Genomic DNA, 20,286 nt, shown 5'->3' with positions numbered 1-20,286 from the left:
CGACGGTTGTCCAGTTGCCACAACATGTGCAGTCCGCTGCAGCCCGTACGAGGCGCTCTCAGCGGAGCTGAGAGCGCGGGATAACGCTCGCAGCACGTCTGCCCCGAAAAAGCTCTCATCCCCATCCTCGCCTGTCGGCCGCACCGCCAGTGGGATGTCAATCATCTCTTGCAGGCACTGCAGTGACCAGTCCGGATAGAGGTTCTGTGCTTCGACTTGATTTATCTCCTCATCCGCGGCGTGTTACCCCGCCGCGCTCACGCTGTAAAAGCGAGAGGAGCTCACGCTTCGTTTCCTCTTGCGTGACGCGGACCCTGCCGCCAGTGGTGCCGGTGCGCTGCTCCCGAAGCGACACCGCGGGAGTACTCTTGTGGAGCAGCTGCCACTCACTCACTTTCTCACTGCTGCTGTAGGACTGCACGACGTGCTGCTCATTCACAGCCAAAGGCAGCTCTTCGAACATGTCAGGCCTGAAGGTGACGCCGCGCAGGGCGGGCTTGAACACCGAGTTGCCGCTGCTCTCTCCAGGGGTGTTTCCAGCTGCCGAAGAGCGACCGGCATCAGTGGCTGTGAGGCGGCTGGCGGACGCCAGCGGGGCAGCGTTGCTTCCTGTGCCTCAGTGCGGCACAGTAGCAGTATCGTCCATGTCGCTACAGCTGCCGCCCGGAGCGACCCCGCTAATCCCGTTCCTGTTGTCTCGGTGCTGCAGTTGCTGTTGCTTGCATTGCTCGTACCCGTAGGGGTAACAGTGATGGCGCCCTTCACCACGTGCCGCGGGAAATCGGGCAGCAGTACCCCGACGACCTCGCATTCAGGCTCTACGAAGGCACACAAGTGAAGACGCGTGGAGGTGGTGCCACTAGCGCCGCCAAGACTCGCTTCGCCCAGCGCATCACCCGCTTCTGCTTCCTTACGCTCATCAGATGTCCCCTTGTGTCCACCGCCGGCAAGGCTTCTGCCTTCAGCCGTTGCCAGCGTGTCATCGCTGCCAGGCTGCGATGCCTCGGCGTCGTCATCACGCGGCGGCGTCTTGAAGAACTGCCTGCCGTCTACGCATGCGATGCGGCAGCAACTGCACTTTCGGCTGACAAACCATGATGCGCTGCTTTAACTGCAGGATAAGTTAGTTGGGACCCGTTGCCCGCTGCACGCGCTCGATTTCAGAAAGGTAGATTTCCTTTCGTGGCACCGGCGCCGCTTGCCAGAACACCAATCCGATTGCACCCGCCTTTCGCAGTGCCTGTGAGCGGCGTGGGGTCACCGTGAAAGACGAACTTTTGCAGACCGCCCCACGCTCCGCTGACGCTTCCCGAATGCTGTTGTGAGGTGCCAGCATCAAAGCCAAGCACTGAGGCCGCGCCGGCGTAGTACTCCTTGCACGACAGCGAAGACTCAAGTTGCTGTAGCAGCGACCAACTAGCGGCCCCCTCCTCCAGCACATTACCCATACCTTCGACCTCTGTGCCACAACTTGCTGCAGCCGGCATACCCCCCCAGCTGCCGCTGCTGAGCTGAGGTGCCTGCTGGAGAGGAGCCCGGGCGCCGCCTCTCCTTTTCCATCCGTGACGCCGTCCAACAACCGTATCAAGCGCAGCGTTGCGCATAGGCCGCAAAAAGAGTCCCATACCATCCCCACTGCATTCCACCCCCACCACGGAACACTAACTAGGGACAACTAAATGCGCGGCCCCGGAACCCCCCGGCACCTCCATCCCAAGCGTCAGCGGCACACAACGTTGTGGCAGTGATGCACTCACCACTGCGTGCAGCGCAACAGGCATATGCCACTAGCAGCATCATAGCGGGACTTACTGGTACAACACACCAGGTGCCGGGAAATCGCAGCCTGTTCCTCGAGGTCAGACATCCACGCCGCCACTACCTTTACATGGCATCAGAGAGCTCATACACGAAGGCGCCACATGGCTTCTCGAACTGCCTATGGTGGTTTTCCAGTTCCCATTCTCGACGGAGAATGGTGTAGAACCAAGCGCTGCGCGTGCTGGCAGCAGCGGCGTTCTGGAACAAGGCACCCGTGCGGCGGTTAGCGCTACCGCCGCTCAGGTCAGAGAATTGCCGCAGGCCTGCAGCGCCATCATAGCCTAGCGTCGAAAGCGCAGGCGATGATGAATCCATTGTGGATGCTGTTGGGCAAGAATGCTGGCGCGCGGCACCAGACACCAGGGGCGCCTGATCGTCGCTGGCTGCAAGGAAGACACTTTGCCGTGGGCGCCGCGGCGACGGCGGCACCGCATCCTTTTCTGTGGCAACGGGAGATGATGCGTCCGCAGCGGAACTCCCCGGCGAAGACGGCGTGGGAAACGACAGTGCTGGCATGCTTGCCTGCACTCTTGCTACTGCACCTGCGTCGGTGTACGCACCTTGCTTACTGCTTCGCAGCTTTAGAGTTGTGAAAATGCTGTTCTTGCCTTCTGACTGCGTGACGTACCGCTGATGTGTCTCCCGGGCTGTCGCTGTGTCGCTGTACATTTTGCATGCCAGGAAGTACACAGCCAAGAGTCTGGGAGCTGCTCGACGGTTGAAAGCACTGCCCCATGAGGGGAATGCGTCATGTGGGAGCCCTTCACCATGCACGTGAGCTTGCATGGAGGCTAAAGGGTGTGTGGTTAGGGCACATGAAAGAGAATAGAGAAAGAGAAGTGGCAGTTCGTGTGGACGCCGCCTCGCTACCTTTCCTCTACCGAATAACAGCAGTCAGCACGGCAGCGTCACTGAAAGCGAGAACAAAGAAAAAAGGGAGTCGAAACACAGATTCGGCTCTGCACAAGCGCGTATGGGGGGGAGAGCACGGGCTTTTCAACGAAAGAGTTCCTTAAGCGAGCACAGGCAACAGAAAATATGACGTGGACTACAACAAGGACGCAAAAAAAAGGGGCGCCGATGTCCAGAGCGAAGCAGGCAAAAGTGGCATGAATTAATGTAAGGACGCTCAGTAGGTTCGTTGAGAAGATAAGAACGGAAAGAAAGAAAGGGAGAGAGGAAGAAAAGCCATCAGCTCACTCTCCCCTTTTTTCCCCCTTCTGGATTGGAAGTGGGCGCACGCAAGCGCGCATCCGCCCTGGTCTGTCGCACAAAACAGAGCTGCGAATCTTCATTTTTGTTTTCTTGCGCACTTGGATGCTCGTTGTACCACAAGGGAGGAGAAAAGCGGGCAAATAGGTTCGGAGAGGCTCTCCAGCCGTGCTGAACACACAAGGCGAAGTTGCAAGAGATGGTGTAGACATGCAGTAGCGACAGGAAAGCGAGAGGGCGTGAGGAAGAAGAAAGTAGGAACCATCTTATACTACGGAAAGAGGGCATGCTTTCGAGGAGATTGGTCGCTCTTTCTTGTGCGTACAGCGCGTCATTGAGACGGCCGATAGGCTCACGACACACCTATCGTTCCGGCCAGTGCCTGACGTGACAAGCACGTTCGTGATACCTTTCATTAGATTTCAAGCTTATCGTGTCAAACACACGCCCTCGTCAACGTGGTTCCGCCGTTGAGCGGAGAGAGGAAGAAGCGAATGTAAATAAAACAACCTCGGGGAGAGACGGCGAGCTTGGGCGGATTACCTGCGACATCCCTCAAGACCCCTTACAAGGTCTCCGCATGGCGAAGGAGAATAGGCACAAAGTGACCCACGTATGCGAACCACCAGCTTGACCAAACACACTCATCACGCTTCTACTCACTGCAAGAACACCTGAGGCTGCATCAAATGTGCGAGGAAGCAGCAGCCAACAGAGGCTCAAAAACAATAACCGCACTCATCCCAGTGTAGGAGAAAAAGGATAGCGGCACCCGTGAAGGTATGTGAGCGAACGAGAGAGACAAAAAGAGATGTAGGTACAGCTGTATGGTATAGGCTCGATGAGGGCAGCTTTAGATGAAACCGAAGACGCGAGGTTCACGTGTCCAGCTCATACCACTCACTCCATGACTGGTTTACATGTGCCGTCGTTCTGCGTGCGATGAGGCTGCTGTGCAGCGGTGTCAAAGTAGACAGGTCGCTTGGCATACATCTGGTTCACTAAAGCCATCCGCTGTAGCTGACGCAGCTTATCGCGCCCCTCTGTTGCTAAAAACTTCCGCTGCTCTTCCTCAGAGAGCTTTGCAACTGCTGCAAAGTCGTCCTTGACGTGCTGCACGAAGTACTGGCGAAAGTTGTAGTCGCGAAATCTGCGGGCCGTCCGGATCATTTGCCCACGAAGGCGGTCGACTGACTTCTGCACCGTCTTGGTAGCTGCCGACATATTGCCTTTCTCGCCGGTTGTTTTTCTGTTTTGGTGCACAAATAATGTGGATGGAGATGCAAGAGCGCTGGGATACGCTGTTGTCAAACTTATGTGTGCAGGAGACCTTCACAACGGCAATAAGTGCTGTGAAGCAGAGGCCGTATAGTGTTATCCTCAAGAAAACCATGCGCAAGTAAGCCGAAAAGCGGAGAGCGAAGCAGTGTGATCACGTAAAAGGCAGCAGGAAAGAAAGTAAGAGAGCGTTCCACAGAATCATTTTGTAAGCGCGTCACAGAATGCCCATATTCAGTGCGCAATAGTGGTGTCGCCAAATCACGTCTACTGCGTAACCGTTTGAGGCACCTATCTCACGAGGAAGCAAAAGAGCAGTAACCTAACGGAGAGCAGTGCTCAGGGTGATTTGAATCCTCAGAAGAAAAAAAGAAAGGAGAGGTGCATGAGACTAGCGTCAGACACTCCCTGAGTGAGCCTTTTGTTCTATTTCACAAGGCATTAATAGCATTAAACGTTGCCACCAAGAGGGCACGTGCACTGCCGCACACACGTACCCCTCTGTCAGATAAACACACAAAACTCTCGTCGTCAGACTACAAGAGATTCGGGAAGCGCTTCTGTGGAACACAGAGTCTGTGCTGCGCTAAGGGGATCCTCCTATGTCATGCGAGCCTCATCACGCAAGTACTCACCAACATCAGCCTCATGAAAAAGCACTTGTGAGTTCATTTCACACTTTCGGCATTCCAGCGTGCTTTGGGCTGCGACACCGAAACCTAAGGGGATGTCGCCCATTGAAAAGACGGCAACCTTTTGGTACTTCGGTGTCGACTCGGTGATACGACCAAGGCCTGCGCGACTGACGTTTCCGCCATACAGGAACTTCTGCTCCTGGTTCGGCTTTACCCAAATCTTGAAGAGTGAGTACTGCGCGATGTACTCTAGCGCTGTCACCTGAATGCGTACGTTTCCGTTGTGAGTAACCTTGGCGAATAACACGCCAATGCCCATTAGATTTGTCTTGGACACACAGCTTGCAAGCTTTGCGAGACGCAGGGGCATGTACCAGATACGATTCTTGTGGAGGCGAAAGACGTGCTCCTCCTCGCCTTTTCGCTCCAGCAAATGCGTTGTGTTGGCCCCGATGTACTGTGCAAGCTTATCAAAGAGCTTTTTCGTCTCATCATCTGTGAGAGGCCTCATTTTCGAATGCCAGGGAGAGTAGAAGGCTTCTTCACACGGGAGTGAGTGATGACAAAGGAGTGCAACAGTTGCCGAGTTACACCGCAGCCGACAGCTTTGACGGTAGCGGGGAGTAAATTGTAGGCCATGAAAAGACAATGGCGTTGCCAAGGGAAAGGAGTAGTAAAAAGTGGGGAGCAGGGGGAAGAGTAACAGACCAGAAACTTGTTCGCCGAAATGGCGCAGACGAGAGCGTGATCGAGTTGCTCCGATGGCAAGGACTGACCTGCTTTGTATTGTTTTGTTTTTGTAGGCGGTGAGAAGGAAAAGCACGGAGGCTGAAAAAATGGTGGTGCAGTTTGCTGAGCAGAGGTAGGCAAAGGTAAGGCGCGCCGAAGTCACATAAGGATGCAGCTGCTCTGATTCTCGCGAGCTTTTTCCAGTTCGATCTGTGCTTTCGATGCGCTCACCAATGCTTTGTCTACATTGTAATCGATCCTGTCCAGCATTGTCCCCTGATCGACTACCATGCTGTGAAGATCCTCGAACATGCGGTGAATCTCTTGTATGCTGTCAAGGATATCCTTGATCTCTTTGCTTGTTCGATCTCGTTGCATATCCTCGATCAGGAGAGACTGTGCGTCCTGCTCTGTGAAGCCCATTTCGAGAAATTGGACAGTTCGTTCCTCTTGCTGGACTGCTTCGTAGGCAGCATCGCTTCCAATCTTCATGTACTTGCTAGATTTCTGCTCTCGCCGGTGCAGCTCAGTTCCAAATAATTCCTGAGCAGACTTAAATTGTAGAGCAAGCTCCTTGAAGCGAGCTGTCAGGTGCGTCTGAACGTTCTTGACGATGCGTGCTTCTTCTTCAGAGTACGTGCTTTTGAGCTGGGTGCCGAGAATAATAGTGTGCTCCAACATCTTTAGAAAGGCCTGAATCTCGACTGCCTGCTTATCAATCGAAGCTTGCAGCTCGTCTTCCTCACCCTTGCTGCGGAGCTTCGGCTTCAGGAAGAGGAGGTGCATCGAACGGAGCTGGTCAATTTGATGTGAGAGAGCGAGTGCGTTTTCCGCGAAGTCAGATGGAAGCCTGCTCCAAAGCGGAACTATAAAAAGCTGCTCCGTTGGCTGCTCTGGTACGGCAGATTCAGAACGATCGCGCCTTGTGCGCACGGCGGCGCGCCGCTCAGAAAACTCGGCGGAGCGGTCCCTGACTTTCAGTTCCATCGTTCCAATGGGCCCTTTCGTTCTGGAGGTGGCCTTGCCAAGAAGTCGCAAGAGAGGAGTGGGTGAGGGCATAAAGGAAGTAAACGAAAAGAGAAGGGGTGCAAGGCCTTGGGTGCAAGTCTGCTACATCATATACTAGAAGTCATCTTCTGAGGCTTGGCGCACGTATCCAGCGATTATGGTTTTCAGGGAATTCAAAGATAGGGCCCAAGCCCAGCGAGGGCACGAGTTCGTAAACAGAAACAGCTTACAAGCATACTCAAATCTCGAGACAGGCCGGTGAGACGGAAAGGCTTACAATGCAGTCAGTTCCAGTGAAGGCGCAGGCGCTGAAAAAAGAAGCTATTACGTCCACAGTGAAGAAATAGAGGGAAAGCAGTAGCAAAAAGAACTGCTATTGTGCTCTTGAGCCCTGTGGGATGCACTCGATGCAGTTTCTTTCGATGCGCAAGCAGTACCGTTTTTTCTTCTGCCTAACGCGATCGCGAGAAACGAATTAAAGCCTAAAGAAGAACTTCAGTGTCCAGAAAATGAAAAAAGAAAAACACGTCATCTGCAGACGTTTACTACGACTCATACTAGTGGCAGGGGCAACAAGAACTACAAAATGAGTTCCTTGGCAAAAGAGCGAATAGGGCTCACTAAAAAAAGGGGAGCGATAAAAACTACGTAACCGAAATTCTAATTTGAAAGGATGGAAGGTACGGCGACAAAAAAAGTATCGCCTAGGTCAGCTTCAGAGAAGATAGTCCTGTAGATTTTGGAGCCTCTCAGCTGCAGTATGCAGCTCACTCTGTGACCTGCAGCAGGCGAAGCGGACATAATTCTCGTAGAGCGGCTTGCTCTGTTCTTGGCAGAAAGCCGTCACAGGAATGGCGCAAACGCCGATTTTCTTTATAAGCCACATACAGAATTGCCAGTCCTTTGCCTGTGACTTGTTTGAGGCATCGTAGTAGTGCTTTGGATCCACCTTTGTGATGTCAGCGAGAACGAAAAAACCACCTTGGGGATTCACAGGGCATAAGCCGCTGGCTGCGAGCATACTCGACACCTGCTCCACGCGTGCTGAGTATTCATCGCGCAGGATGTCGTAGAAACCGTTTTCCGCAGCCTTTGCAGCAGCCCTGGCGATGGCAATCTGGAGCGGTGTAGAGCAGCAGAATGACTGGTAGGAGACAACTTGTGCAATCGGTGCAGTCAGTTTAGCGCAGCCCACAGCCCAGCCAATTTTCCATCCAGTGCACGAGAAAGTTTTTCCAGCGCTGCAAAGCGTAACAGTGCGCTCCCACATGTCCGGCAATGATGCGATGGAAACATGGGGCTTGCCATAGGTAAGATGCATGTACACCTCATCTGAGATGACGACAGCGTCGAACTGCTTTGCCACTTCTGCGATAATTTGAAGCTCCTCGACGTTCCAGACCTTTCCAGGAACATTCTGAGGCGTGTTGATGAGAATAAACTTTGTCTTTTCGTTAACAACCTCAAGAAGCGCCTCACGGGTCAGCTTCCAGTTCTCTGCTGATTCCGTGGAGGGCTGGAGAGATACGTACTTGGTTACCCCGCCAGTGATAAAAATGTCCTGGTAGTAGGCATCGTAGAAAGGCTCTACAAGAACGACTTCATCGCCTTGGTTGATAAAGGCCTGAAATACGGCGTTGAGAGCCTGTGTCACGCCATTTGTCACAACCACATTGGAGGCCTGAATATCCCGGGAAAGCAGCTTTGTGTAACTTTTGCACAGCTGCGCGACGAGCTCCGCGTTACCGCGAGGAGGGCAGTATTGGTGAGCAAGAGGTGCCTGTTCACTATATTGAATGACTTTCTCCAGCTCTTCAAGGAGGAGCCGTGGAGGAGCAAAGCTAGGAAAGCCTTGACCGAGGTTGACTGCTTTGTACTCGTTGGCTAGCGGTGTCATCTCCTCCCAGATGGTGCTGGTTGAGAGCCCTCGAAGACGCTGAGCAGTGTTGATTTTCGACATCGTGGGAAGCGGCTCGGAAGAGGCAAATAACTGGCAATACTAAAATGACAAATGGAGATGCTGTGAGAAGATAGGCTTATATGCTTCAGGCTGTGGGTACGCAGCGGGAGTTTGTGCAGAGAATCAAGGTCGTCCACAAAACCGAGGGAGATGAGAGTTGAGAAAAGAAGCCATAGCCTACGAAGCGCTCAAACAACGTCAGACAGCTTTCCTCTACAGCGCATGTGCTGCATTGAGATGAGAAAGCTTCATCCGTTTCCAAGCACATAAACGTGAAGGCAGGGGTGCGTGACGAAGTTGAGATAGAGACCATTGTGAAAAGTGCAAGGTAGCGGATAGCATATCAGGCCCTTCCATTTCCTGGAACGCAGAGAGCTGGAGGCACCATAATCGAGGAAGTGGACATGATTGGCCCTCTGGCATGTGTCACACTTACAAGTCAGAAAAGAACACAAAAAGCACCTTCAGCGGCTAAATCGATTTAGACCCCTCTCCTGACGTCGGTTGGAAAGGCAATTTCTTAATGTGTCGCTTCATCACGGTCACGCTGACATTTATGCGCATACACAACCACAGCTCATCCACCCCTGTAGCACTGCGGCTACATCCCCTCGTCCTCTAGGCTGAGCCGTCCTGCCCTTGCACCGGGGCCATGCCCCGAACGGGCTCTTTGCATCCCTTCTTGGGGCACGTGCTGCGCGACCAGCGCCAGACGGAGACCCGGTTGGGCTGCACGCATCGATCCAAAGCGGGCCGCGTCCAGGGTGCTGCTCGAGGGCACAGGCAGTGACGCCTGCCATGCGGGTGGTAGGCGTGGGGGGGTGGGCACTCGCATGCCGGGTGAGCTCAGAGAGGATGTCGGCCAGCCTCAGGTCAGGGCCTGCTGAGATCCTGCGCGCCTTGCCCGTGTGCCTTGCCTCGCTCTCTCAGTCGCTTCAAGCCGCGGCATCCCGCAATATGGCGTGGAGACTCTCCGCATGGGAGTCTGGTGGACTCGGTGGTGCCACTCGAGTGTGCTCTCACCATGCTTCCGGCATCTGCGCCTCATCGGCCCACCCGGTCAGATGCAGCAGGTGCCGCGGTGTCTTGCATGAGAGCGCGTGCGCATAGAGCTCGCGCTGGTGGGTCGTCGGCCTGCTTCGAGAGGCCGTTGCCGTCTGGGGGGGGGCTCGCTCTCTTCATCTTCGATTTCCGTCGATGTCATGGGTCTGTGGCTGAAGGGGGTGGGGGCATTCTGCCCTCTTCTGAATCCGTGCGCCTCTGACACGGAGGTGTGTGTCGAGCGGAGGGGGCCCGCGGATAAGCATTTACTTGCGCACAGAGATCTCATGGTTTGTCGCTCCGAAGTGGCACGGGGGCGCCCCACAATTCCAGTGGATTGGTAGACAAGGCGCCATCTGCACGCCATCTTGTCCCTGTCAGTCGCCCGCCGCTGCGGGGATCCGAAGGGCGGACAAGTGCCTGTGCGCAGCTGTGAAAGGATAATCTCTTGTCGCAGTGTGGTGCCCGGTCCAGATTTGGGAAGCGAAGTGCTTACCATGGGCATGCGCTTCGCTCCGTTAGCAGGCAGGTGGTTTCTTTTGGGGAAGGGATGAGGCCACTGAAAGATTGTGGGAGGGATCCGTTGAGACTTGAGGCTGCAAGTTCTCGACCCTAGGTGTGTGGCATTCCTAGCTCAGTCGGTAGAGCGCACGGCTCTTAACCGTGTGGTCGTGGGTTCGATCCCCACGGAGTGCGCTTTTCCCCCCGCAGAGGGGCGCTTTGGTTGGTGGGCGGTTGGGGGTTGGTGGTGTGGGTGTTTTTTTTTTGCTTGGGGGGGGCATGGTTCTGCGCGGGCGGTGGCGCGCGGTGGGGCTTCTGGTGGGCCGCGCGCCTGGCCTCTTCCGCGGGGCCCCTCGGGGCCAGCCGCAGCGCCGGGGGTGGCAACCCCGCCAAACCCCGGCGGAGGCCAGGCGGAAACGCGAGCCATTTTCAGTTCTAGGGGTGTGGGCGTGGCATGCCCGAACGCCAAGCGGCCTGATGCACACACAAAAAAGTGGAAACACAAGCCAAATGCCACACGCCTCCGTGGCTACAACGGGATGAGGAGAGGCTCGTCGAACGTCGCGTCGATGCGCACAAAAGGCTGCTGGAAGCCGTTGTCTTGACTGTTGTGGTGCGTTCCGTTGCGTATTCGCACCTGCCCTTCAGACACGCGTGCGACGACGCTGCGCTGGAAGAGCTCACCAAACAGAGTCTTTGCGGCGACGCTCGCGCTGCCAGTCAGTTGCCCGGCTTCGACCGGCTGAAGCTCGAAGGGTGTGGCGCCGTACTCATGCTGCTGCCGCCTCCACTCCGCGTATTGCAGCGCTGGCCGCTGCGCCTTACAGAACTTGTACGTGGTTGCATCCGAGTTCACCTTCTCCCGGAACAGGGGTGGGGTCGGATTGACGGCCGTCGCGTTGGTCGGCCGCGTAGGGCTAGCTTGGTCGGCGGTGTCGTAACGGGAGCCGCGTGAGAGGGTGTTGGGCATGTAGAAGTTCGTGACGTGCTTCACCAGGCCACGGGCGGTGTCGGGGTGTCCCTCATCGGCCCAGCAAACCCGCTTTCGGGACGGCGCTTCGACCGGCTTTGGCGGGGTTGCCACCACCGACGCTGCTGCCACTGCTGCTGCTTCGGCGGCAATGGCGTCAACGAGCGCGTCGACTTCCTCCGTAGCATCAGCGACTGCTCCATCAGCCTCGACCTCCGGGGCCTCAGCCGGGAAAAAGTCGCCTTCGACAAGGTGCGTGTGATGTGCGTCGTAAGCGACCAACTCCGTTTCCACCACGTCGTCGGCATCATCGTTCACTGCCACCGGCGAACTTGGCTGCAGCTCCTCCACGCTCATGGAAGTTCGCTGTGACGCGCGCGACGAATCGAGCTATTGACAGACTACACAGAATGCAGAGAGGGGCAGGACTGCGTGGGGTAAGGGTGCCCTTCGCAGCTGCGTCGATCGTGTTTTAGGTGACCAAAAGAAGTGTGTGTGTGTGTATGTGTGTGAGGGAGAGAACAGAGGGCAAAAAGACGGCACAACGGCAGAGTGACCATCATCGACGCAAGCTACAGGCAAAGCTGCCTGCACCATTTCTCACGTCACGGCTCAGGCTACGTGGCGCCGACACGCCTTTCAGTGTCACGAGGTGTTTTCTCCGTGTGGGTGTGTACATTCTCACTTTGAAGGGACGTGTAAACCGGTGCTAACATGGCGGGTGGCCGTCGCCTGTCAACGGCAGTCGCCTCCTTTGTGTGCTTTCCCCCTTTCCTCTTCTTCGCCTCTCAGAGTGTGTTCTTGTTCACCGCTGCTCTACGTGTGTCTTCCGTGGACTTCTTCCGACCACTGTGCCGGCTTTATTGGTGGCCTTCTTCAGAAGTTTGCTCCGACTGCGCGCCGTGTTTCCTTCTCCTTTTCGCCCTCCCTCCTCTGTGCTCCCACGCCCCTCCCAAGCCACCCCAACTGGCCCACAAGCAGATAGAAACATATATGCGTCACTCGCACGGAAGCATTCTCATACCGCACGAAACACGCGAGAAAGACTGAAACGGAGAACAACAACACGTGATATATATAATTTCCTTTTCCAAGTTACTTAGATTGGTGGTCACGGTGGTGGTGGTGGGGGAGGCAAACGGAGGCGCTCTGGCAGATCATCCTCAGCTCAAGGTGACCAACAAGGCCGAGGGGAAGGGGCGGCGTGACCACAAGAAGAGCATCCGGAGGCGTATGCCCACTAGCACGTTGGCGATGCGTAGAGAAAGCACCACGAGAAGGGGGAGGGTATGCTCAATAGAGTGCGGTGTCTTTAGGCACAAAAAATTCATAGAGCCACTCCACCATCCACACAGGGGGACGCCGAACGATAACCGCAGGTTGAACGGAGGCCCCACATTCGATGGCGCTTACGAGACACGTACAAGTACAGGAAAACAAGAGGGCAGCACAGCGACCGGGCGCCGACATCTGTGCAGAACGTGAAGAGCCGGAAAAAAAACAACTGACACACAAAGTACGCGTATTCGTTCGTTTGAGGCTCGATGAGCTCGCGCTACGGCGAAGACAAGAGAGTTGGGTCCTCGCACATGCGTGTGAAGTTGACAAAAACACGCTCCTCGTTGAACCACAGCTCCACCAGCTCCTTCCCAAGAGCGTTCGTCAGGGATTCGCGTGCCCGGCGGTCGTGCCGCGCAGCCACCATCCACGCATAATAGTTGCGATGAGCTGTGAACCGCTTGTGCTTGGAAGGCGCGGCGTAGTGTATAAAAGGAACATGAACGACGTCGGGGTCCTTCTCTGCTTCATTTTGAAAGCCTCTCGACCTGTCCTCTGCGGTCGCCGAGCGCCACAGCAGCGGCGGTGTCACGAGGACGCCACCACGCGTTGTCTGCAGCTCGTCTAGTGGGAGACCCTGGGGCTCGTTCTCGCCCAGTAGTAACTCGGTTTGGTTCCAGATCCACCAATGGTTGCTACCCGGGAACTGCCGCTCCAGGTACCCGCCGTGGTGGAACAGGTTTGGATTGCGCTCTATGGCCGGGGCGAGAACTACCATCTGAGACCGCCGGTCCAGACCAACAAGGCCTGGCGGCCCGTAACGATCATCGTACGCGACTGGCGGGGTCCTCATCGAGAGCGGAGGGCCTGCCAATAGGTTGTGCTCAATCTCGTACAGGCGCGCCCGCACGTACATTTGCCCCAAAAGTGCTTGGTCACACCACCACTGGGACGTGTGGTGGTCCTCCGCCTCCGCCACCGGCGTCTCTGTCGCCACGTACGTCGCAAGCGTCTTTGCCAGCCAGCGCAGCGCCCACACGCGTGACACGTGCATGCCGCCGTTCAGCAGCACGGTTGGGTTGGACTTGCGCACAATGGTGGTGTTGTAGAAGAGCGGATCGTCGCAAGACCGCTTCGCTTGCGTCATGTACGGCGACGCCGCGTTCGGGTGGCGTAGCAAGTCGTCCACCATCCACTGTTGCTTGCCCGTGAAGGACTTCTTGAGTTGTGCCTGCAGCGTATCGCTGCACACGAGCGCGTAGGACCCTACCTTGCTCAAGTCCATGTTCGAAACGTGGTTGCGCGCCACCTCGATCATGTGGTCCAGCGTCGCAAAGGCCAGCGGGCACTGCACAAAACTTTCAGAGTGCTGGCCCCACCAGCACAGGTCGTCGGTGTTGTACACCACAGGCGACATCTGCAGCAAAGGGCGCTTCACGTGTGCCGCGCCGTTGCCCATCTCGGTCTGCAAGCGCTGCATGTACAGGGGCGCCTTCTTCTCCCCATAGTCCTCCCATGCCCGGACGGCTGCGACGTCTAGGTCACTTTCCTTCTCTGGTGAAAAGCGCGCGAACTTTCTGAGGAAGGGGAGAAAGTCGGCGCCAGTCCAGAAAACGTCGCTGTCCAATGTAACGACGATGTCTTCGTCGTGCAGTCCCTCGTGCTCGACAAAGTCCAGATACCGTTCGAAGCGCCGAATGTGCGAGTAGGTGCTATTGAAGCCGGTTACGGGAATGCTGAAGCCTGCCAGTGCTGCAGAGCCTAGTGCGGTGCACAGCTTCCAGTCTACAAAGTTGGAGAGAATCTGAAACCGGACGCGCGTGCGGCGCTCGCGATGGATGCCGTGACTCTCCAGGTACGCCTCGATCTCCGCCTCCAGCGTTTTTTGACGGCGTGAGCGACCATGCACAGTGACGGGAACGGTTTCTCCTGCGGTGCCAGCGACGACGTTTTCGCTGCCACGCGGAAGTGGCGCCACAAACACAGCGCTTTTTCGATACGCTGCGGCTTCGGAGCGGTACGGGATGGCAAGGTTACGACCATCCAGCAACTGCGCGTAGCGACGCGGCCATAGCAGCTCGGTCGACGCGACTAAGAGCACCACGGTAACAGCGATGGTGAGTGACACAGAGCCCCTATTATGTGCAAGCCGGTGCAACAACTGCCTGAGAGGGCTTGTCGCGTGTGGAAACCATGCGCTGCGCTTCCCTGAGTGGTCTTGGCTGTGAGCCGGCCTAGTTAATGAGCCGCTTCCTCGCATCAGCGTGTGAAACGACGTCGGCTTCACCATTGGGCTGCTGGTGCCAACGTGCGATGCATGCGTTTATATTTCTCTGTGTGTGGCACATGCAGCCCCAGGTGAGGGAGAGATGAAGAGGAGCAGTGGGAGCCTTTTATGCCTGCCGCATTCAGACGTCTACAGCAGACGTTGGTGTGCACATTTCACATGCTCGTCATGCTTTGAGGAGGATCAGGCACGGGATATCAGAAAGCATAAACTGATTTTTTTCTTGAATACGTACGACGGGCCTACCCCCACCATCACGGGGCCACACCGGCAAACGTATAAGCATACACAACCACAGCTCATCCCCTCGCCCTCTAGGCCGAGCCGTCCTGCCCTTGCATCGGGGCCATGCGCCGAACGGGCCGCGTCCAGGGTGCTGCTCGAGGGCACAAGCGGTGACGCCTGTCGTGCGGGTAGCAGGGGATGCCGGCTCCTTTGCCATTGCCGAGCTATTGCGCGCTTGCCAGCGTCGTTCCTCCACCCCAGCTCCCAACGGCCAACGACAATCCGAACGGTGGGGCGCACGCGGCGGGCCAGTGGCGCTAGCATTTGGGCCCCAATGCGCCGCAATGTGCCGTCTTCCACCGCTGCAGGGACAGTGCTGAGCACCATGAGGAGGGAGAGCGAGTCCGTGGCAGCAGCCAAACATGCTTCTCTGTGTCGTAGCTGGTCCGGTTATCCTCGCACTAGATCGGCCCCCAGCTGCACTGCTTTACACATTGTGCGGTAGCTGCAAGCGAAGCGCAAAGTGAGCAGCAACAACGACGGAGGAGGAGGGTGTGGTGCGGGCAGGAAGTGAGGCCGCACTCGCCGCGCATGTTGATTGTTCGATGGGATTCTAGAAGGAGCAAGACGTCGACGACGGCCCACAAGTACTGCACCACAGCCGTGGATGTCATCACCACCACGACCTTCGACCCACGTGAGAAGAGGAGCCGGTGGCTGGTCAAGACAACGGCTTCTTCACGGCACCGAAAACCGCCACGGGGGCTCACTTGAAGAAGTTCTTCATAAAGTGCCCAAAGGCCACCGAGTCCTGAGTGCGGTTCAGCACAGAGTCCCACTTTCGCTGCCGCTTTTCCGCTGCGGTGGTCGTTTTGGACGGAGCGCACCACGCTGGGTTTCGGAAGAGCACGTCGTGGTCGTAGCTGTTTGTGTGCACCGCGGCTTCCTGCGCCTTCGAAGCAGAGGGAGAGGACGTGGTGTCGACACCACCTAGCATATTAGCTGATGGCTGCGCGGAAGAAGCTGAGGAGGCTCCACCGGTGTTTTGTTGCCCCTGCTGGCGACGACTGCGCTGCTCACGCAGTTTCGCCAGGCGCGCGTTTTCACGCTCGATCTGATCATCATCGTCCTCATCATCATCACTGCTGCTGCTGCTGCTGCTACTGCGTGCTTGCGCAGCCTTCGCCGACGACTTAGTGGCAGAGCTGAGTGGGCCAGACGGGTCCACAGTGCTTCTGATGGTGTCGTGTTCGCCTGCCAAACTCTTCAAGACATCGCCCACGTGCTTCGCATTGTCGTCTCCCTGCTCGCCTTCTTTGCAGGGCTCTGTCGTCGCTTGGGTGTCGACGCGGCGCCGCTTGATGACACCCTGCCCAGGCAGGCTCTCTTTGTGAATGATGCCAGACATGAGCGCCCCAGTCACGCTAGCCGGCGAGGAAGAGGAGAGAGCGGAAGATAAGGAGTTCTGCTGCGACGTCGCCTCCACGGAATGGATGCCCTGGCTGAAGGAAACGAGAAGGGTGAACACAGGAACGTGCACGGCAAAGTGATGAGGACCAGAGATGTAGCAGAATTAGCACCTATGCGTGATTCTTGTACCGTTCACATGTGAGAAGCGAGTGGGCGGGCCACGGATGAAAGGCAACCAGAGGGAGAGGGAGAGGAGGAGGGTGCACGTGTGAGAGCGAGCGAGCAAGAAGCGGCCGCCATAATCGAGCGATTCCGCAGACAGCGAAGTGCAAGCTTTCTGTGCGGACGGAGGCCTGGCAGTCGAGAGTGCTGCGAGAGAGCGCGTTTATGAGTACGGGTGAAGAAGTGGCGGGGAGGAGGAGCTGCCGTGACTATCTGCATCTCTGCCTTGAAAACTATGGTGCTTTCTGTGGTCCCCGGCAGAAGCTTCATAATGGGCAGTCAAGTCAGGCCGACAGGCAGAACGCCACGTCGGCGCGAGAGAGGACGGGGGAGTCAGCACAAAGGAGAACTGTCATGAAGACGACGGAGGAAACGAATAACAACGCCAATACCGCGTACGGGTGCAAGTACACGTGTTTCACATACGCGTGGATGCATCCGCAACGCCACTGAAGCGCACACATACACAAGGATGCATAGATACACATACGTGTTGGACGCCAAACGTACGCGACATCGCGAGTGGGTCCGCGTGTGCGCACAGCAGCAGCGCCGCCTGTAAAGAAGACGTAAGTTGCTTTATTCGTATCAGCGTGTTATTCCGCTGTAAACAAGCCAACAGCTATGCGCATACACAACCACAGCTCATCCACCCCTGTAGCACTGCGGCTACATCCCCTCGTCCTCTAGGCTGAGCCGTCCTGCCCTTGCACCGGGGCCATGCCCCGAACGGGCTCTTTGCATCCCTTCTTGGGGCACGTGCTGCGCGACCAGCGCCAGACGGAGACCCGGTTGGGCTGCACGCATCGATCCAAAGCGGGCTGCGTCCAGGGTGCTGCTCGAGGGCACAGGCAGTGACGCCTGCCATGCGGGTGGTAGGCGTGGGGGGGGTGGGCACTCGCATGCCGGGTGAGCTCAGAGAGGATGTCGGCCAGCCTCAGGTCAGGGCCTGCTGAGATCCTGCGCGCCTTGCCCGTGTGCCTTGCCTCGCTCTCTCAGTCGCTTCAAGCCGCGGCATCCCGCAATATGGCGTGGAGACTCTCCGCATGGGAGTCTGGTGGACTCGGTGGTGCCACTCGAGTGTGCTCTCACCATGCTTCCGGCATCTGCGCCTCATCGGCCCACCCGGTCAGATGCAGCAGGTGCCGCGGTGTCTTGCATGCGTGTGCTATGGGGTGGGGGTGATCGGTGCGGATCGCTTCTTCCACTACGTGCTGAGTCGTCGACACGATGCGTGGTGAGCTGATGCAAACGTGATCATGACCGCACGTCTCTCCCGCACCGCGTCAGCACTGAGTTGTCCGCTGGCACCAAGAGTTCGCACCCGTACCCGAGGACAGGATGCAGGCTCTTGGGCTCCCCACCGAGTGGGGGCACTGGGCCCTGATACCGTGGTGCGGTGGGTGACACCATCATGGGCAAACAATACCTCAGCAAGCAGAGAAGAAGGCGGGGAGAGAGGTGTGTTCCGTCACTGCATTGGCCATCTTCTTATCCCTTCCCGTTTGTCCTTCGCTCTGCGTGCGTTTTAGGCAGCCGCGAGGACGGCTTCCGCCATCTCTTCCCCCTCGATACTCCACTGTTGCCCATATAGACGATCACGTCGGTCTTCCAGGCTTGCGATACGGAGCTTCCTCTGCGCTGCGAGTGGCAGAACCATCCCGATCAGTGAGTTGTAAGTGTAGGTGATCACGTGAACCGCGTTGAGCAGGAACAAAAGACTGTGCAGCAGCAAGGCGCGATACACGGCGTCGAGCCAGGTGTACACCTCCGATGCTGGCCCTTGCGAGGGGTGATGGAACCCAATCTGTGCGTCCTCGGCGGCAATCTGTGCTGCTGCGGCTTCTTGCTCCTCTCGCACAGTGTCTGCAGAGGCATCGTACACGCTTTCGTACTCCTGGTAGGAGTCCATGGCGACGGTTGTCAAGCAACCTCGCGCCTCCATAATCTTCTGCATGCGCTTCAAGTACGCGTCGACCGCGTCATAGTTGCGCAGTGGACCCAGACACTCTACGGCACTTTGGACAAACATGTTCATGCGGTTTATCGGTGACCCGTAAAGCCGGTTGATGCCGCGCAGGATGTCGAGGCTGCGGCCCACCATGATGAGCTCCTTCGGTATGCGCCGTATGTCGCGTAAAATCTCCTTTGCCCGCTCATGCGCCTTCGTCTGCATGGCAATCACCTCATCGCGTGTGACTTCGTCGTAGCTGCCGGCCTGGATCGCTTCGAAGGGCTTCTGCGCCTGCAGAGAGGCGAACATCTCGGCGTCGTTGATGCCCCAGTCGTGCACCACCCGCCGCAGCGATTCCTTGTCATGGGTAAAGAGGCTCACAAAGAGTAGGGCGTATTGATATCGAAAGCGAACCCGCTCCGGTGTGGCGAGGCCAAAGTCGATGAGGACGACTTGGTAGTCGCTCGAGTTGCGCGCTGCCGTGGTGGTCGTGGTGGCTTTCGGCAAAGGTCGCACAAGGACGTTGGCGGCGTGCGGGTCGGCGTGGACGAAGCCGTGCTTAAAGACCATGTCACCAACGGCGTCGAACAAGGTGGTCAGGACACGCTTCTCATCGTACTGCGCTCGTATAGACTCCACTTCGTTCAGTTTCGTCCCCTCGATCCACTCCAGAACGAGCAGCTGCTTTGAGGTGTACGCGTCGTGAACACGCGGGATGTACAAGCGCGGGTTGTCGCGGAAAGCGTGTCGGAAGCGCTTCGCATTGGACGCCTCCAAGGTCAAGTCCATCTCGCGCACCAACGCGTCGCACACGGTCTTCCTGGACCAGTCCGTCGGTAGGTCAAAGAGAAGCTTGAGCAGCGTCATGATGGTGCTATACATGTACAGGTCCCACACAGACTGTGTGGAGATGCACGGCTTGCGCACCTTCACAGCTACTCTCTGCGGCTCCGCCGATGAGCCGTCTGCTGGAGGCGGAAGCCACGCTTGGTGCACCTGCGCAATCGACGCCGAGGCCACGGGCGTCTCGTCGAAGCGGACAAACAGCTCCTCGATTTCCTTGCCGGTTTCGGCGCGGATGATCTTTCGAATCTCTGCAATTGGAACAGGCGGCGCCTGGTCCAGCAGCACTTTGAGCACTTCCGTGTACTCGCGCGGGAGCACGTGGCTCATGGAGTTCAGGCCTTGACCTATCTTGATGTACAACCCCTCATTTTTTAGGCATGTGTCGAGGATGATGCGCGCGACGCGGCTGTGCATGGAAGACAGTTCCTCGGGTGTCTTAGGGGTAGTGAACTTGTACGTGCCCACAATGATGCCAAAGGCGAGCAACGTGCGCAGCGAGCGCGTCAGGGAGTTTTCTGTGGCGTAGTCGGCCCCGACGTATCCGACGCCCAGTATTCCGGTGGCGTAGAGGCAGCGCCGTCCCCACTTGCGGGCGGCCTTCGATGAGAGAAGCGCCATGGGCAAGGCTAAAATACACGAGAGGTGCCCTTCTCTTTTCTTTTGGTTGCAGGTGACGGTGGAGTTCGTATCGAGATGGCGGATACGTGTGCAGATGTGCCTGCCCTTGTGCATGTGACGTTGTGCGAAAGGATTAAGAGCGGCGACACTGCGCACAGCGGTGGAGAGCAGCGGCAGCTGCTCAGAAACAAGGCAAGGAAAGCTCGCACGGAGCAGAAAACGGAGGAGTTTGGGAGAGGGAAGCGCATCCAACACAAGGGATCGGGATAGCGAAGCGTAGAGGCGAGCGTA

At 57.0% G+C, this 20,286-nt stretch overlaps 8 protein-coding genes across 8 annotated transcripts; all 8 read right to left on the bottom strand.

The window, feature by feature from the left end:
• Positions 1 to 3,933: 3,933 nt before the first annotated feature.
• Positions 3,934 to 4,257, bottom strand: LMXM_32_1355 (conserved hypothetical protein; the record flags this gene model as incomplete). The annotated part of the gene is made up of 1 exon (XM_003878340.1): positions 3,934 to 4,257. The coding sequence occupies one exon, from the start codon at positions 4,255 to 4,257 to the stop codon at positions 3,934 to 3,936; it is 324 nt and encodes a 107-aa protein (XP_003878389.1).
• Positions 4,258 to 4,911: 654 nt separating this feature from the next.
• LMXM_32_1350 (conserved hypothetical protein) lies at positions 4,912 to 5,457 on the bottom strand (the record flags this gene model as incomplete). The annotated part of the gene is made up of 1 exon (XM_003878339.1): positions 4,912 to 5,457. The coding sequence occupies one exon, from the start codon at positions 5,455 to 5,457 to the stop codon at positions 4,912 to 4,914; it is 546 nt and encodes a 181-aa protein (XP_003878388.1).
• Positions 5,458 to 5,834: 377 nt separating this feature from the next.
• Positions 5,835 to 6,662, bottom strand: LMXM_32_1340 (putative vesicle-associated membrane protein; the record flags this gene model as incomplete). Its single annotated transcript, XM_003878338.1, has 1 exon — positions 5,835 to 6,662. The coding sequence occupies one exon, from the start codon at positions 6,660 to 6,662 to the stop codon at positions 5,835 to 5,837; it is 828 nt and encodes a 275-aa protein (XP_003878387.1).
• A 736-nt stretch (positions 6,663 to 7,398) lies between these two features.
• On the bottom strand, positions 7,399 to 8,643 carry LMXM_32_1330 (cysteine conjugate beta-lyase,aminotransferase-like protein; the record flags this gene model as incomplete). The annotated part of the gene is made up of 1 exon (XM_003878337.1): positions 7,399 to 8,643. One exon carries the CDS (start codon positions 8,641 to 8,643, stop codon positions 7,399 to 7,401), a length of 1,245 nt encoding a protein of 414 aa, XP_003878386.1.
• Positions 8,644 to 10,714: 2,071 nt separating this feature from the next.
• Positions 10,715 to 11,512, bottom strand: LMXM_32_1320 (conserved hypothetical protein; the record flags this gene model as incomplete). Its single annotated transcript, XM_003878336.1, has 1 exon — positions 10,715 to 11,512. One exon carries the CDS (start codon positions 11,510 to 11,512, stop codon positions 10,715 to 10,717), a length of 798 nt encoding a protein of 265 aa, XP_003878385.1.
• A 1,198-nt stretch (positions 11,513 to 12,710) lies between these two features.
• Positions 12,711 to 14,723, bottom strand: LMXM_32_1310 (expression-site associated gene (ESAG3),putative; the record flags this gene model as incomplete). The annotated part of the gene is made up of 1 exon (XM_003878335.1): positions 12,711 to 14,723. One exon carries the CDS (start codon positions 14,721 to 14,723, stop codon positions 12,711 to 12,713), a length of 2,013 nt encoding a protein of 670 aa, XP_003878384.1.
• A 988-nt stretch (positions 14,724 to 15,711) lies between these two features.
• On the bottom strand, positions 15,712 to 16,353 carry LMXM_32_1305 (conserved hypothetical protein; the record flags this gene model as incomplete). The annotated part of the gene is made up of 1 exon (XM_003878334.1): positions 15,712 to 16,353. One exon carries the CDS (start codon positions 16,351 to 16,353, stop codon positions 15,712 to 15,714), a length of 642 nt encoding a protein of 213 aa, XP_003878383.1.
• Positions 16,354 to 18,105: 1,752 nt separating this feature from the next.
• On the bottom strand, positions 18,106 to 19,995 carry LMXM_32_1300 (putative ABC transporter; the record flags this gene model as incomplete). Its single annotated transcript, XM_003878333.1, has 1 exon — positions 18,106 to 19,995. One exon carries the CDS (start codon positions 19,993 to 19,995, stop codon positions 18,106 to 18,108), a length of 1,890 nt encoding a protein of 629 aa, XP_003878382.1.
• Positions 19,996 to 20,286: the final 291 nt, after the last annotated feature.

The sequence above is a fragment of the Leishmania mexicana genome, chromosome 32, assembly GCF_000234665.1.
Source record: "Leishmania mexicana MHOM/GT/2001/U1103 complete genome, chromosome 32".
Taxonomy (NCBI): Eukaryota; Euglenozoa; class Kinetoplastea; order Trypanosomatida; family Trypanosomatidae; genus Leishmania; species Leishmania mexicana.
This window is presented reverse-complemented; position numbering and strand designations above follow the sequence as displayed.